At 37.6% G+C, this 13552-nt stretch overlaps 1 protein-coding gene across 1 annotated transcript in view; it reads left to right on the top strand.

Moving 5' to 3' along the window:
* Positions 1-13552, top strand: part of ZCCHC14 (zinc finger CCHC-type containing 14) — a 54982-nt gene that overhangs the window by 28072 nt on the left and 13358 nt on the right. Inside the window, exons 3-5 of the mRNA XM_050904089.1 lie at positions 9057-9130; positions 11920-11991; positions 12202-12311. Of these exons, the coding sequence (XP_050760046.1) occupies positions 9057-9130; positions 11920-11991; positions 12202-12311 (256 nt within the window). The remainder of the gene's footprint in view (positions 1-9056; positions 9131-11919; positions 11992-12201; positions 12312-13552) is intronic.

Raw genomic sequence — 13552 nt, forward strand, 5'->3', positions numbered from 1 at the left:
AATCGTGCTTGAAAATGCAAAAGTGTTTCCATGGTATTAAAAAACATAGTTAAGGATTCCTTTTTGGATATGTTCTGCCTGACATTATAAAGAGATACTTCTTAGCTTGATTAGAGCTGCTTGAATTAAGGAATATGTTTTACCTGTTGCTCAATTGTCCCTAACTAATGTCAAACTCTTGCAGCGTTTCTTGGCTCTGTATCATAGCTCTCTTTCTGCCCAGAGCATTATTATATATATTTCAACAGCATATCCTTGGTAAGTATCTGTTTCAAGGCACAGCACCTGTTTAGTGACATGTGTTGGTGCTCAGATTTAGTAAGGCAGTGGAGCTGTTACACAAATATGTCCAATACAGCAGCCCTTTCTGGATAATTTATTCTGGAAAAGCTTTTTCTGGCATTAGAAAAGAAAAAAGGCAACTTGTAAGGCAGTTGTCAGTGGCAATGGCAGGCAGTTCAGCAGCAGTAATGCAGAAGTTAGTACTCTTGGCCTGAAGTATTTGGTAAGAAAAACCTTCAAATTAGTGTTTGAAGCTGTATCTTGATTTTGAAAGCAGCTGACTGATTCTTCTGGGTTTTGCATTTTCCTGTCCAGATGGGAGTCTTCTCCAGCCTTCAGTGCAGACAGCTTTTTGTTTTATTTAAGCTTTTGAATCCAATGAAGTTGCGAAACCATTCTTTAGGTTGATTGGCTTTTGCGGTTGGCTAAAGTGCTGACAGTATCATTCAGTATTACTCAAAACAATGTATGAATTCAATTAAAATCTTAAAAGCTGAGATACAGACTTTTTTTAATATCTGTCTCTTTTGGAGAAACATAAGAAGGTCACTTAGTTGGCAAGTTAAATAAGCTAAACTGAGGAAATAGCAGGAACATGAAAACTACTAGTTTGATTGGGGGCGAGCGATACAATCCCAGCATATTATTGCTTCCTATATGCTGCCAAAAGAAAGCTAATGTCCTTGATTTTTAAAAAAGCTGTGTAATTATTTCCTGTGGAATATTGCAGTTCATAGTCTTCAGTCTTGGTTTGAAATTAAAGTAGGATTAACTTGTCACTTAAACTCATGTTGTAAGTATGTGTTGTTTTTCATCTTAAATATTCTCTAAGTTGGAAGAACCTTTTTTTTCTTACCAAGAAAAATGACAGTTCGAGAGCATTTCTTCTGCTAATGTTGCTGCTAACAGAAATTTTTCATTATGTCCATGAAGCTTTAATTTCCAGTGTCTTCCTGTGTGTTTTTGTAGAGGCAACAGCCAGCCAGAAGACTTTCTTGCTAACTAGTAAAACTGTTCTGTTTGGTTACGAGTTTTTTCCTAGCTGTAGCTTCCTTTTTAAGCAGACACCATGGAAAAGCTGCTGTCTGCTCTTCTACTTTTAGTCTTAAGAGATACCAGCAGAAAACTGGACGGTGGACCCTGTTATGAGGCTGAACTGGGTCCTAACAAGTCCAACATACCTTAAACTTGAGTTCTGTTTTCTCCCTTTTTCTCCACAAAACCATCTGTCTTATGAAGAGAAGAAGATCAACTTAGCATTGACTTTTAAGGAACCACAAACTCTTAATCTTAAGAGAACTAAAGGCCAAAAAGTGGAAATGCGGGGAGCAGCAAGTGATACGACGTGCTCAGTAACTGCTAGCCAGTAGTTCTTGCGTCATGTACTATGACAGACCCTGCTTCATCAGCTTCAGTCACAGGAATGGGCGAGAAGTAGCGGCCCCTTTTTGTCCTCTGCTAAGTTTTCCCTCCTTTGTTTTTCTAAATGAAAGCTGTGATGGTAATTAGTCCTGTTTCCTCGATTTGTGTTAGCCAGGCAGAATTAGTTCCTGCAGGATACTTGGCTTAAAGAATTTGGTAATCAGAAAATGACTGCTCCATTTGGAGTCTCAAGTGAATGTGTGACTTCTTTTGAAGAGTGTTTCAATGATTTTTGTGTTGCTGTGGTCATTGCTAAGTTTCAAAGACACTGTAAATGTAGTAGTCTTCTCCCTGGAACTCAGTCTTTGATTTCCTGGATGGGTCAGGCTTCATGGATTCTTTTGAAGATACCTGATGTGGGAAGAATAAGCAAAGATCTTACTGCGCTTTCATATCAACCACAATTTTTCTGCCCTCTTTTGGAAGGGGGAGGTAAATGCTGTGTAAGTTATGGTTCAATTTAAATATTTCTTAGCAAGCAGCCGCTTTATATTTGCATAAAGGTTTTGGGATCACTTAAGTGTCCCAGTTACACCTCTTCACATGATGTTTTCTCAGTCCGTAACCACTGTATTATGTGAAAACAGGTTACCACTAATATAATAATGAAAGGTCATTCTTACATGACAGCTCAGTATAGTGAACTGCAGAGAGAATTGCTTCATCCTTTCCTATATTTGACTTTTTCTAGAAGTAGTAAAGTAAGATCATTTTCAAAAAGAAACACTTATTTCCTTACCTGTTTTCCCTCACTTTTAAGGAAATAGTCTCAACACAGTTCTTGATGCTCTTGAGTGGAAACATTTTTTCCCCTCTAATATAGCTGTAGATAGACAAGCTCATAGCTGCGTGATATGCACTTGTCACTTAAGTTAAATTTACCTCTGATACTTTTTAAATTGTTTGATACACTTACATTTTAAGAATATATATGTCCTGCCTTTTCATGTTCTTTCCCTGCCCAGAAGCAGTTTCTGTAAGTACGAACATTACATACCAGAGAGCATCTCTTGTTATTCCATTATTTGGACTCTGGCCCATCAGTATTTTGATGCAGATTGGGTACCTCTTAAAAGGAGTAGTTTGTGTGTGAGTTAATGTATCATGAAACCATCCAAGGTGTGCTTTTGCTGGTTGTTGAATAGAGCAGAGTTCAAGTTGACTGGTTTCAGTGTCATCCTGTTTGTATTTAGTTATTCGGAACCTGTTAGGTCCAAGTTTGAAAGTTTGAAGTGAGGCTTTGGGGACACTCTTCCAGTGAAATCTTTCTCTAAAGAAGTCTCAGGGACAGATCAACAGTGCCAGCTCTTTCTTGGCTTTAATGACAAAACTATTACAAGCTAATATTGTAGTTCTCTGATTTGTTGAAAGGAGTTTTAGTAAATAAACATGAGACTGACCTGATTTGAGGTCCTGGGACATATCATTAACACCAAGTTCTTGGCAAGCTGAAAGATGCTGATCAATACCTGAGTTATTTAGATATCAGTTCTCACTAATCTGCTCATCTTACAGACTCTGGCCGACCATTTCTGTATGTGCTTTGAAAACCTAATATTTGATTCTGCAAGTTTTCTTCAGGCCTCCAGTATTCCAGTTAATGAATAATTTAAGTTTTGAGAAGTAGGAGGCTAGGGAAATAAAATAAATCTAGTTGATGAGAAAACTTAGTCTCGTATGTTTGTGGCAGAAGAGGATCAATATATTTGCTGGTAAGAAGAGTGTATCTTAGGTTTTTTTCATTCTCCATCATAGCCTAGATAAAAAGCTTTAAAAAGATCAGAAATGTGAAAGCAGGAAGCTTTCTGAAAAACAGGCAAAAAAACCCTCTTAAGCTGATACTTAAAGCAGTTTTTCAGCTTCAATTCAATTGATCAGTTGACCTTTTTAAAAAAAAAAACAAACAAAACCACAAAACCCAAACTTCGTAATTTCATGTGCTTTGTTGCCGTAAATATGCTTTGAAACTAGCAAATAAACTGTTTCTTCTGTTTTGCCTCTCTTGTGCCTGTATGTATGGGAATATAAATACTGGTGGGTTTGAGGGTTGAGTGGGGAGACTTTGTGGGTTTTTGTTTCCAGTTTTTGTGTAGTCGCTTGGGATTACCTTCCGATGTCTAATGGACAACAGTAATTGAGTAATGCTGCTTTTGAAGTATTTCTTTTAGAAAAACAAGAGGAGATGACGTGAAGGTCTTGGTGTTGCATATTTGGTTACCACTTCTGGGTAAACAAGGATGTGGGAAGTATTTTATTAGTTCCCTTTTGTTAGGTAGACCTTTTCAGCAAAAATTCAATTGCTGTATTTGTGTTTGAATGCTTGTTTCCATGAAGGTACAACTTCATGAATGAAAATTAATAAATCTTTAAATCCAGAAGCGTCAATTATGATTATGTACTTGGCCTCCTGTATAACACAAACTAAAGGATTTTACTTACGATTTTTTTTTCCTGCTTAAAAATAAATTGTAGCTTTTCTGCTCTTTTGTCAAGTACCATGTCTCAAGAGCTGCACAGGTTCAACCCAGTCTCATGACACTCAAATTTTACCACCTGAATGCTGGAGAACAGACTTTCCATGCTACATGCCACACAAGCTGAACCTACATGCAGTGATTTAATAAAAAGGAAAATGACTACCTAGGTATGGAGTAGAAATTACTCTTTCAGACTGTGTAGTAAATTCTTCCTAGTAGTTTCAATGTCATTCACTTTAACCCAATTGCTCAGCTCTCATGAGGTGCTCCTGGCTTGCAGTCTTATTTGTAGTTTTTGTCTAGTGTTGTACAAAAAAACCCTCTAGACTCTCATGTATGTTTTCTTTTGGTAAAGAAAACTGCTAAAAAAAAAAAGTGCTGTGTAAAACTTCATTAAACCAAAGGAAAAACATACTGGTACAAATTATACTGATATGCACAGTAAAACTGGTGAAAGATGGAATGGGTGTTTGATTTAATTCTAGAGTGCTGGTGTTAGTCCTGAAATATTGGATATTATGAAAAAGGGCTAGCCTTCAATCAACACTTGTGATTATCTTGAATTTTTTTACTTTTTCAGGAGGAACACAAAAATTTTTGGTGTGGATTGAGACCTTGATCTATCTAGTCCTTTTACTGGTTAACAGTGGCTTGATCCAGAAGTTGAAAAAAGGGAGTTATAAAAAACACAACCTACACAACCAGCTGGTCAGTGGCTGGTGGCAAGAAAGCCAGAGGGCTTAATACCTGGTAGTGAGGAGAGGGAAGGCGTTGTCTGTGCACTCAACTCATCAGATGACAAATGCACTAATATCAGCCAAATGGGTAAAAATCCCAGGCTAGAATAGGAAAACAGAACTGAATAAAATGTCTTCAAACTCACTGGATCTGTTTTATCTGGACACTTTGGAACGGGGGTGGGGGGGAAGCACTATTTGAAAAGGAGAAAAGATGACTTAGTTCCTCTAATGAGTGTGCTTTCTGACTCTGCCTCTGTGCTGTAGTATTTCAAATGCAAGCTTCCATACTTGATACAATTCTATGTACAATTGAAAACTACATGAAGAACGTTTCTTTTGTGTTTAAAAGAAAGCAGCAAATAAAGTAATAAAAAAAAAACCCACTTAGAAAATTTGATTACAGAAAATCTCTGTGAGTGAATGAAGATGTTTTTGTACTGTCTGCTGCCCTTGCAAAGCAGAGTGCAGCAAAAGACAAAGGTTCAGCTATTGAAAAAATCTGATTCCTAGTAACTACGAATGCATACTTAGGGTTGTGTGGCTATGTCCCAGTACTCTGCCCTTTTCTGAACGGTGCCACAACACAGTTTTAACACAGAGGGTGGCACAGCCTTGATGGGAGCCTCCTGCAGCACTGAAGTTCTACAAACCTCCTTTGTGTTTTTCTACCCCTTTCATACGTCATTTGTGATCTCGTCCGACTGTTTCACTTACCTGCCTTAATTTCCCAGATAATTATGGATAAATCTCCATGATGAAAAGTCTTCTGTGCCCCTCTGCCAGTGCAGCTTAGAAAGCCTAGCAGTGAGGGAGGCACGTACGCATCCACACACAAGCACTTTTCTTGGATCGTTTTACAGGGAAGTGCTGGGAGAGAGGAGCAGACAGAAAGGTATGTCTCTGAGATCTTGCATCATGACTGATACCCTGCCAAGCTGCTCTGGTCGGTGTCTGCCCCATGCACAACAACAAAACCTAACGCGGAGAGCGTAGCTGGGCTACTTGTGGATGAGTTCCCATTGATTAGTTCCAGACCTAAAGCTCAGATTTAAAGCAGTGCAAATATACTTGCTCTGGCTATCTCCTGGATCAGAAACATTAACTTTTTTTTTTATCCCGTGGGTTGGGAAGCTTGAGTTTTGCTGAATTCAGCATCCTGAAAAGACAACAGTATCATGTGTCCTTAATTCCGTACAAAGGTTTTTCTGGTCATGGAATCATTTATAGTGATATTGGGTAGAGTCAGCTCTTTGAGCAATATCCCACGCTTTTGAGAGTAAATACGGTAAAAAACAATTCTTTTTTTTTTTTTACTTTATAATTTGTTAGACAGCAAATTTAATATCCATTCTCTCCTGCTTGGTAGGTGGCACCTTTTCCTTCCTGAGTTTTGTATGATTGATTGCTCTGAATAAAGTTAAGCTTCATGGTAGGTTTAGGAAGGCTATTTTAATAAAACCAACCACAAGTTAAATAACACGAAGAGTATGTGAGAGGCCACATAACAAAAACATACAACTTGACAAATTAAACAACTAGAATTTTTTAGACAGATGATATTTTTCACAGTATTAGCTAGTTGGGAGAAAATTACTGGAGCACTTCGTATAGCATTAGAAATTATCCAGTCAATTGTCCCTAGAAGCATATTGCTGCTGCACAGTGAACTATATTTCATGCTCTAGAACAGACCTAATCTGACAAGATTCAGTTTAGGATCACTGCAGTCAGTGCAGAAATATCTACCTAACGGTTCACTTTGCTAATTGCAATCATTTTCCAAAGGATAAATTCACTGCAGCAGATTATATTAACTGCACAAGTTCAGACCAGAACTTTAGCATGAGAAGGTTATGTAACTGTCAGCACAACAAAATCCACAAGGTGATTTAAAGTTTGTTATTAACCCACATAGTAAAACAGAAATAGCTGTATTTTATATTGATAGGTAATGCTATTTTGCTTGAATCACTGTAGAGAAATAATGAATAGATAGAAAAGATGGTATTTGACTACTGTAGAAAATACCAATGCTAAGAACAGTTTCAGTAAAGTGACACTGGATTTGCTACAAACGACAAATGTTAAGTAACACTTGCTACGTCTTTCTGGCTTTCTTTGTCCTACTCCAAAAACAGATGTTGCAGCAGTTGATACTAGGCTTTCTGCAAGTTATTTGCTCATCCTTCAGCTGTTTCACCAACAGTATGGTGATACCCCCCCTCAATATCCACTTTACATGTTCTTTCTAATTATAATTCTGAAGTATGTATAATTCCAGTCAATATTCAGTATATTTTAACTGTGCTCACCATTAAGAGTGCCCTGAATTCTCTTAAGTAAGTGTACCAAAGTAGATTTTTCTTAAAATGGCAAGAAAACATCTGAACCGTGTGCATGTTTAAATCTTCATGCCACTACATACTGTCTAGATAGCTCATCGATATCTGGCATGCAGAAGATTTATTCCTGTGGTGCTCAGCATGTGGTGTAACAGCGCGGTAGTACTGTAAAATCATTTTAGAAGCGTGAGAGGAATCCACTGAAAACTTTAAGAGGAGCAAGTCTCTACAAAAAGCATAATACGCAGGAGAAAGTAGTAAGTAATGAATTGACATTATTCATACGCTCAGGGATTTATGTTATTGTAATTGGGAATTACATGGAGAAGGAACAGTTGAGATGATCACAAAAGGAATGTTAATTCTGTATTTTAGACAGGCACGAACATCTGTAGATCTATTTAAAACTGCCAGTTCTAAAAATTTTGACTGCAAATAAATAAGACTCAAAGAGGAGGTTTTTAAAACAGCTAAGACCTAGGTTGTAACATTTTTAAATGAACAGGACACAACAAAAATTTTTAAATGGCCACGATACAGACTTCAGGTCACGATTGTTTCAAGGTAGAGGAAAATCAAGCTCCAGATAGGCAATAGGGTGGCTTTGGCTGAAGTCTCGCTGTGGGGAACAGGGAGATGTGAGGCTGATGAACACAGGTTGCCTGTTGTAATGTTGTCGCTGTGACTTTTGCACTGCAACTGTTTTGTCAGTGATATATGATAAACATAGGTTTGAGTCTTATGGGTAATATAGTGTATAAATAGTCTTGAAAACAGGTAAACATCTTGTAAATGGTGATTCCCCAGAAACAAAATGGTAGGGCTCTGGGTTTTGCTTGTTAGAACCGCTAAGTGAAAACACAATAGACACAGCATGCATCCCTTCAAGCACCTGTCGCTTGGAGGTAAAATTCTAGCGACTTTGTTTTAGTGTAATTGATTTTGAATTTTTAAGCGAATGTAAATTGGCTTTTTACAAGAAAAATTCTGTGTGTGTATCCCCATGCGTGCAGTCAAAAGGCAGGAGGAACTTGCAAGAGAAATAGAGAGTCAGTAAAATAATCTTCATACAGTTTAGCATGGTAGAGTTTCTGATCTGTGCGTATTGGGAAATGAGAGTCTCTGAGAATTTAGCATATCAAATATCTGATGCGTAAGATCGTGTCTTTAAAGGCTGCATATCATATGTAGAGATGGAAGCAGTGACCTGTACTGTTATTCAACCCTTTCCACAGTAAGATCCTGTTTTTACTTACAACTCACTCAAATTGCAGTAACTGAGGCTGAAATTTTCCATGAAACTGCAGTCAAGGAGTCGTCGTGATGTCAACACAGCAATAAAAACACGCTAAACTCCTTGCAAAATCAGCCCCTGAAAACATGGAGACTTTTGCCCGTCTTTGTTTCTCTGTGCGCCAGTTTTCCCTCGGAGGGATGGTATTTGCTACTTGATGTTATTAAGATAAATCCATGCATGTTTGTGTAGCGTTCTGTCATTACGCCGATGAGTGGTATGATAAGGCCATGAGGAAATAAAGAAGTTTGCGTTTAGTGTATTGTTTGGGTACTGGTTGAAACAAAGCCTTGCTAAGGCTAGAATTGAAAGCGTCACGGAACAGTGGTATCAACCTTCCTACCTGCTGAGTGAGGCAAGCCCGAGCTGTGCACCTGAAGCACCGCCGCAAGTCGTCGAGTGCTCTCAAAGCAACTCCTGGCACTACCAAAGAGTTGTCACTTTTGCATGCATTTAAGAATATCCTCCTCATTCTTCTTATCTCTTTGCTTTTTCATAGTGAGTGTTGAAAAAGTGGAATTAAAGGGACTGGCACACAAGAAGAATGAAAGAAATGTTGAATATTCCTTTGAGGTAAGTTTTGGTGATTGGGTATTTTTTACTATGAAAGAAGGGAGGATAATACTTAAGGAGGAGTTAAACAAATTCTCAGACTTTATTGTTAGATCCCAGAAATTGGTCTAGAGGAGCTCCTTTGGGATAGATGGTAGTCATATTTTTTAATCAATGATTTGGAAGTAGTCATAAATAGCTGTTGATGAACATTTGTGGATGATGCAGAGATTGTCTGGTAAGTGGGACACAGGCAAAAAAAAATACTCACTTTAATGCAGCAAGTTGTGGCAGAGTATATATTTAGGGGAAAATATCATGCCACACTTACAGAATGATTATCTATGTGCTGGAATGCAGAAGCTAGAAAGAATTTAAGTCTTAACCTGGACAAATGAGAATTCAGACTCTTAGGGCACTGCTGCACATATGGGAAAAGAGGTAGGATGGTCATTTATCTTTGCATTCAGCACTGAGGGGAGTGTGAGACTGTGGCATATGGTTCAGGCGTTCCTGGTTTTAAAAGGGGTGTTGAAGAGTACAGAAAATAGCTATGGAAATTATTCAAGGCTGGAGGAGAATGCCATGTAGTGAGAGACTTAAAGAACTTGACTGAAAGATTACTTTCAGTATCATATAAAAGCATTTTCAAAGGGAAGAAAATATTTTACGGTAAAGGGGGCGTTAATCTAGCAGAAAAAGGCATAACAGGAACCGTTGTCTGAAAATTGAAGCCAGACTAATTCAGACTGGAAGTGAGAATAGTTTCTTTGGAACGAGAGTGGTTAGCCACAAGCTGCTAGGAGAAGTGGCTTCCCCCCGTTTTTACGCAGCTTTTGGAGGTTCGGTCATTGCTCACAATTTCTGTGGAGGGATGACTTCATGCTGTGAAACCTTGTGTTAATAGTGGAGACTGGATTCTGGGTGCTGGCGAGAAAGAATGACAAACTGCTTTTCTCCCATCTAGTTGGAACAACGTATTCCAAAATTCAGAATGCAAAGCCCAGAAAATGTCTTTGGTTTGCTTAATGAGGCAACGGAGCCAAACAGTTGGTGAGAAAAGGAGAACCCGAAAGAAAACGGACAGTAGAATTTCAATTATCTACAACTTTTACCAAAAAGAAAGTTAGTCTTTAAAACTACCACCCAAGATAGAGCATCAGTTCAGCATCTTCTTGTGATGTTGACAGCGTTAACCTCTGCATGACTTGATTCATGGATAACGTTCTGAATTTTTTGAATCCCATGATTGTTCCAAATGTCATCAATATTAGAAAGGATTTTTCAAGAGGCTTTAAAAATCTTCATGAATTATGCAGTTGTGCGAACTCCAGTTACATATTAGTATCTTGTGAAACATCTTTTCCTATTACAAATTTTTCTATAAATACCAGAAATTACTTTTACCAGTATTTCACTTGACAGCTTGTAACTAAAAGAACAGTACGTAGTTTAGCTGAGCTAATAAATTGCTGTTTGGTGGGTTAGAAACCCAACTATTAAATGTTTTGTTTAGTAGCTTGGGAATAGAAGGTCAATAGATAGAGCAGTTTAGTGTTTTCAGCATCGCTTCGCAACGCTATTGTTCCTTGCATTTACGGTTCACATTGTTTTATAAGTATTGAAAATTATAACAAGTTAGCAAAACATAAGTTGTAACAAATGTCGGGTTATTACAAAACTAGAAAGAAAGAAATTTCTGCTATATTTTCTGAAATTTCTCATGAATCTAAAAAAAAATTCATTTATCACGAACTTTAAAAAAACAAACAAAAAACCCCACAGGCTTTGTAAAACCAGAAACTGCTTAAGTTTATCTTCTTTTCTTTTTTTTCCCCCCCTTACTTTTTGTGTAACAGCTCTGCAGAGAGGAAATTCCTCCATTATGTAATATATTTTGAAATACTCTCCTCTCACCAGTCTTTTTGGCAGCATTCTGATGGCTGGAAAAAGTTTGTGTATGTTTTCAGTTGTCATTGAAACTAGTGTCATGTGAGAAGACGGCCTCCTAATTCTTAAATACATAAAACCAGCTTCTTCCCCTATAGAACTGCTGAGGATCCATATGCTTTCCAAACGCCTTGAATAGATATCATAAGTCTGAAGGGACTTATCATTGGCCAGTCTCATGCTGATATTCTTCATGCCAAGAAATCCTGACTTTTGGCTCAGTTAAACTAATCACCTACCAACCAATAAATGCCGCTGTATCTAAGAATGTAATGACTTAATGCAGAAAGCGTATGGGAAGAGATACTGAACTATTTCCTTTTTCTAGGGCATATACAAGATGGTGTCTAAAGAGCGTAGCTAGAGCAGTAGCTGCAGGTTTCATTTCTAAGGTTTTGCCTTTTTTTGCAGTGGGGTGATTTGCTGCCATCTTCAACTTTGCATGGCATATGGTGTTGATTAATTATAAATAGGCACTGTGGTGAGTTGTTCATATTGTACATCAGATTCTACAAACCAGCTGTTTTCTTTAACAATAATAAGAAAAAAAAAATTCCATTACTTAGTAGTCTGTTCCTTAGTACTGGATGTCTGCAGTGTGCAATGGCTGTGTAAACTATGAAGTGCTTTTTTAAGCATTCAGAATAGTTGTTAAGTATAATAACAGCAAGAATCGGACAGCGAGGGAGGACTGAGTAATAGTTACTTGTGCACAAAAACAGTTTTTCCTTATTGATGTCACACGTTGCAAACTTTCTTGCAGTCTGTGGGGGACATTTGATACCTATTATTGATCTTTTGGAACCAAACTTAAATCCCTTACTATTAGTTACTAAACTGAATACTTTTTACTTCCTAAGGTCCTGTGGTCTGATTCTTCAGTGACGTTGGTAACCAAATCTTCCACTGAAGTGACTGAATTTATTTCAAAGGTAAAGGCGATATGAAAAATACTTTGAAAACGGAGAGATGTTTTGGCCCTGTATGTAATTTTGTTCAATGACATTTTTCAAAATGTACTGAGATAATACAGATAGATTGAATTTCATAAAATGTTTGACTTATAAATTGCTGTGCCTTGAATCTCATATAAGTAGCAAGTCTTCTTTTCACTTATTATTTGTAATATCCTCCACCTTTAGCTATCTCAGCTGTATCCAGAAGAAAACTTGGAGAAATTCATTCCTTGCCTAGCTGGTCCAGATTCATTTTACCTAGAACGGAACCACATGGACCTGGAATCGGACCTTAGGTATGCTGGGTTTTTTGTTGTGGTGGCTTTTTATCTTGACACTTGGCTTATTTCACCTAGTGGAAGAAAAACAGGAAATAGAAATATTATGTTCATATTCCAAATTACTTTCAAGAAATTAGAGCCTGATCTTAAGCATTATTTCTTGATGTTCTACTAATTCCAGTGCATAAGAATTGTTCAGATGGTAATAATATTCTGTATTAAGCTTCCTAGAGAACTGACATTTCCTCATTCCTTGTTAAAAACTAGTAGAGGATCATTGGCTTTGCAGAAGCTTGGTTTGGGCTCAAAAAATAGCCAAAACTGCTTTAAAAAAAACCCCAAAACTCAGGAAAAAATCGTTGCCCCAATAGTCATCATTCTGTATTGAGGGAGGGGTTGTGGGGATTTCCCCACCACCACCACCCTTTCACAGAGTTTTTTATTGTCTCAGTTGTTTTAGGTTGTTATGGTGTTTATTTTACTTTAATTTTAAAAAAAAAGGTAGGTTTGTCTGTATATATTACAGCCATTACATTTTTGGAAGCCGTTAACAGCTAAGAAATTTTTGAAGCCTTAGATAGTACCTCCTCACATCATCACAAATCACCTGGCCATTATCTAATCTAAAACACCATTTTAAAAATCATCATCTGTGGCCCGTCACATCAGTTCTCTCTTTCTAAATACTGAAATAGTTTTGCTAGGAGAATTTGAGGGACTTAAATTATTTTCAGCTACTACTGTCTCTATCTATGCAAAGTATTACATGACATTTTAAAATACTAATTAACTTTTGTTAGAGCTTCTGCTGAACACCTCTTTTCCCTAAGTCAAGACAGACTTTCGTCCACCATTGGCAGAGCCACAGGGGACATTGTTTTTCCATAGTCAGAGCCAGCAGGTGCATGCCTAGATTATTTTTCACGGCAAACAGCGTTAACATTTCAAACAGTCCCTTCTGTGCTTTGAGGATCACAGCCTGTTGACGAGAATGAGGGAGAGGAAGAGAGAACGCATGTTGCTGCTGCTGCTGTTTAGCTAGCAACAGCCTCTACAAATCTAGGTTAATAGAGCAGCAATCTGCGTTTACACAGCAACGGTTGTGTCTTTGGAGCAGAGAAAGAGCTGTTCTGTTAAGTGCTACATATTTGAAAAATTCAGAAATGAACTGTGATTTTTCAAGGTGGAAGGCACATTTGTGTGTGTGCGTATAGTTGAACTATTTTTTACTCAAAGACTTTTTAAAAATGACAAAG

This window comes from Gymnogyps californianus, chromosome 12 (assembly GCF_018139145.2).
Source record: "Gymnogyps californianus isolate 813 chromosome 12, ASM1813914v2, whole genome shotgun sequence".
In the NCBI taxonomy this organism is placed as follows: domain Eukaryota; kingdom Metazoa; phylum Chordata; class Aves; order Accipitriformes; family Cathartidae; genus Gymnogyps; species Gymnogyps californianus.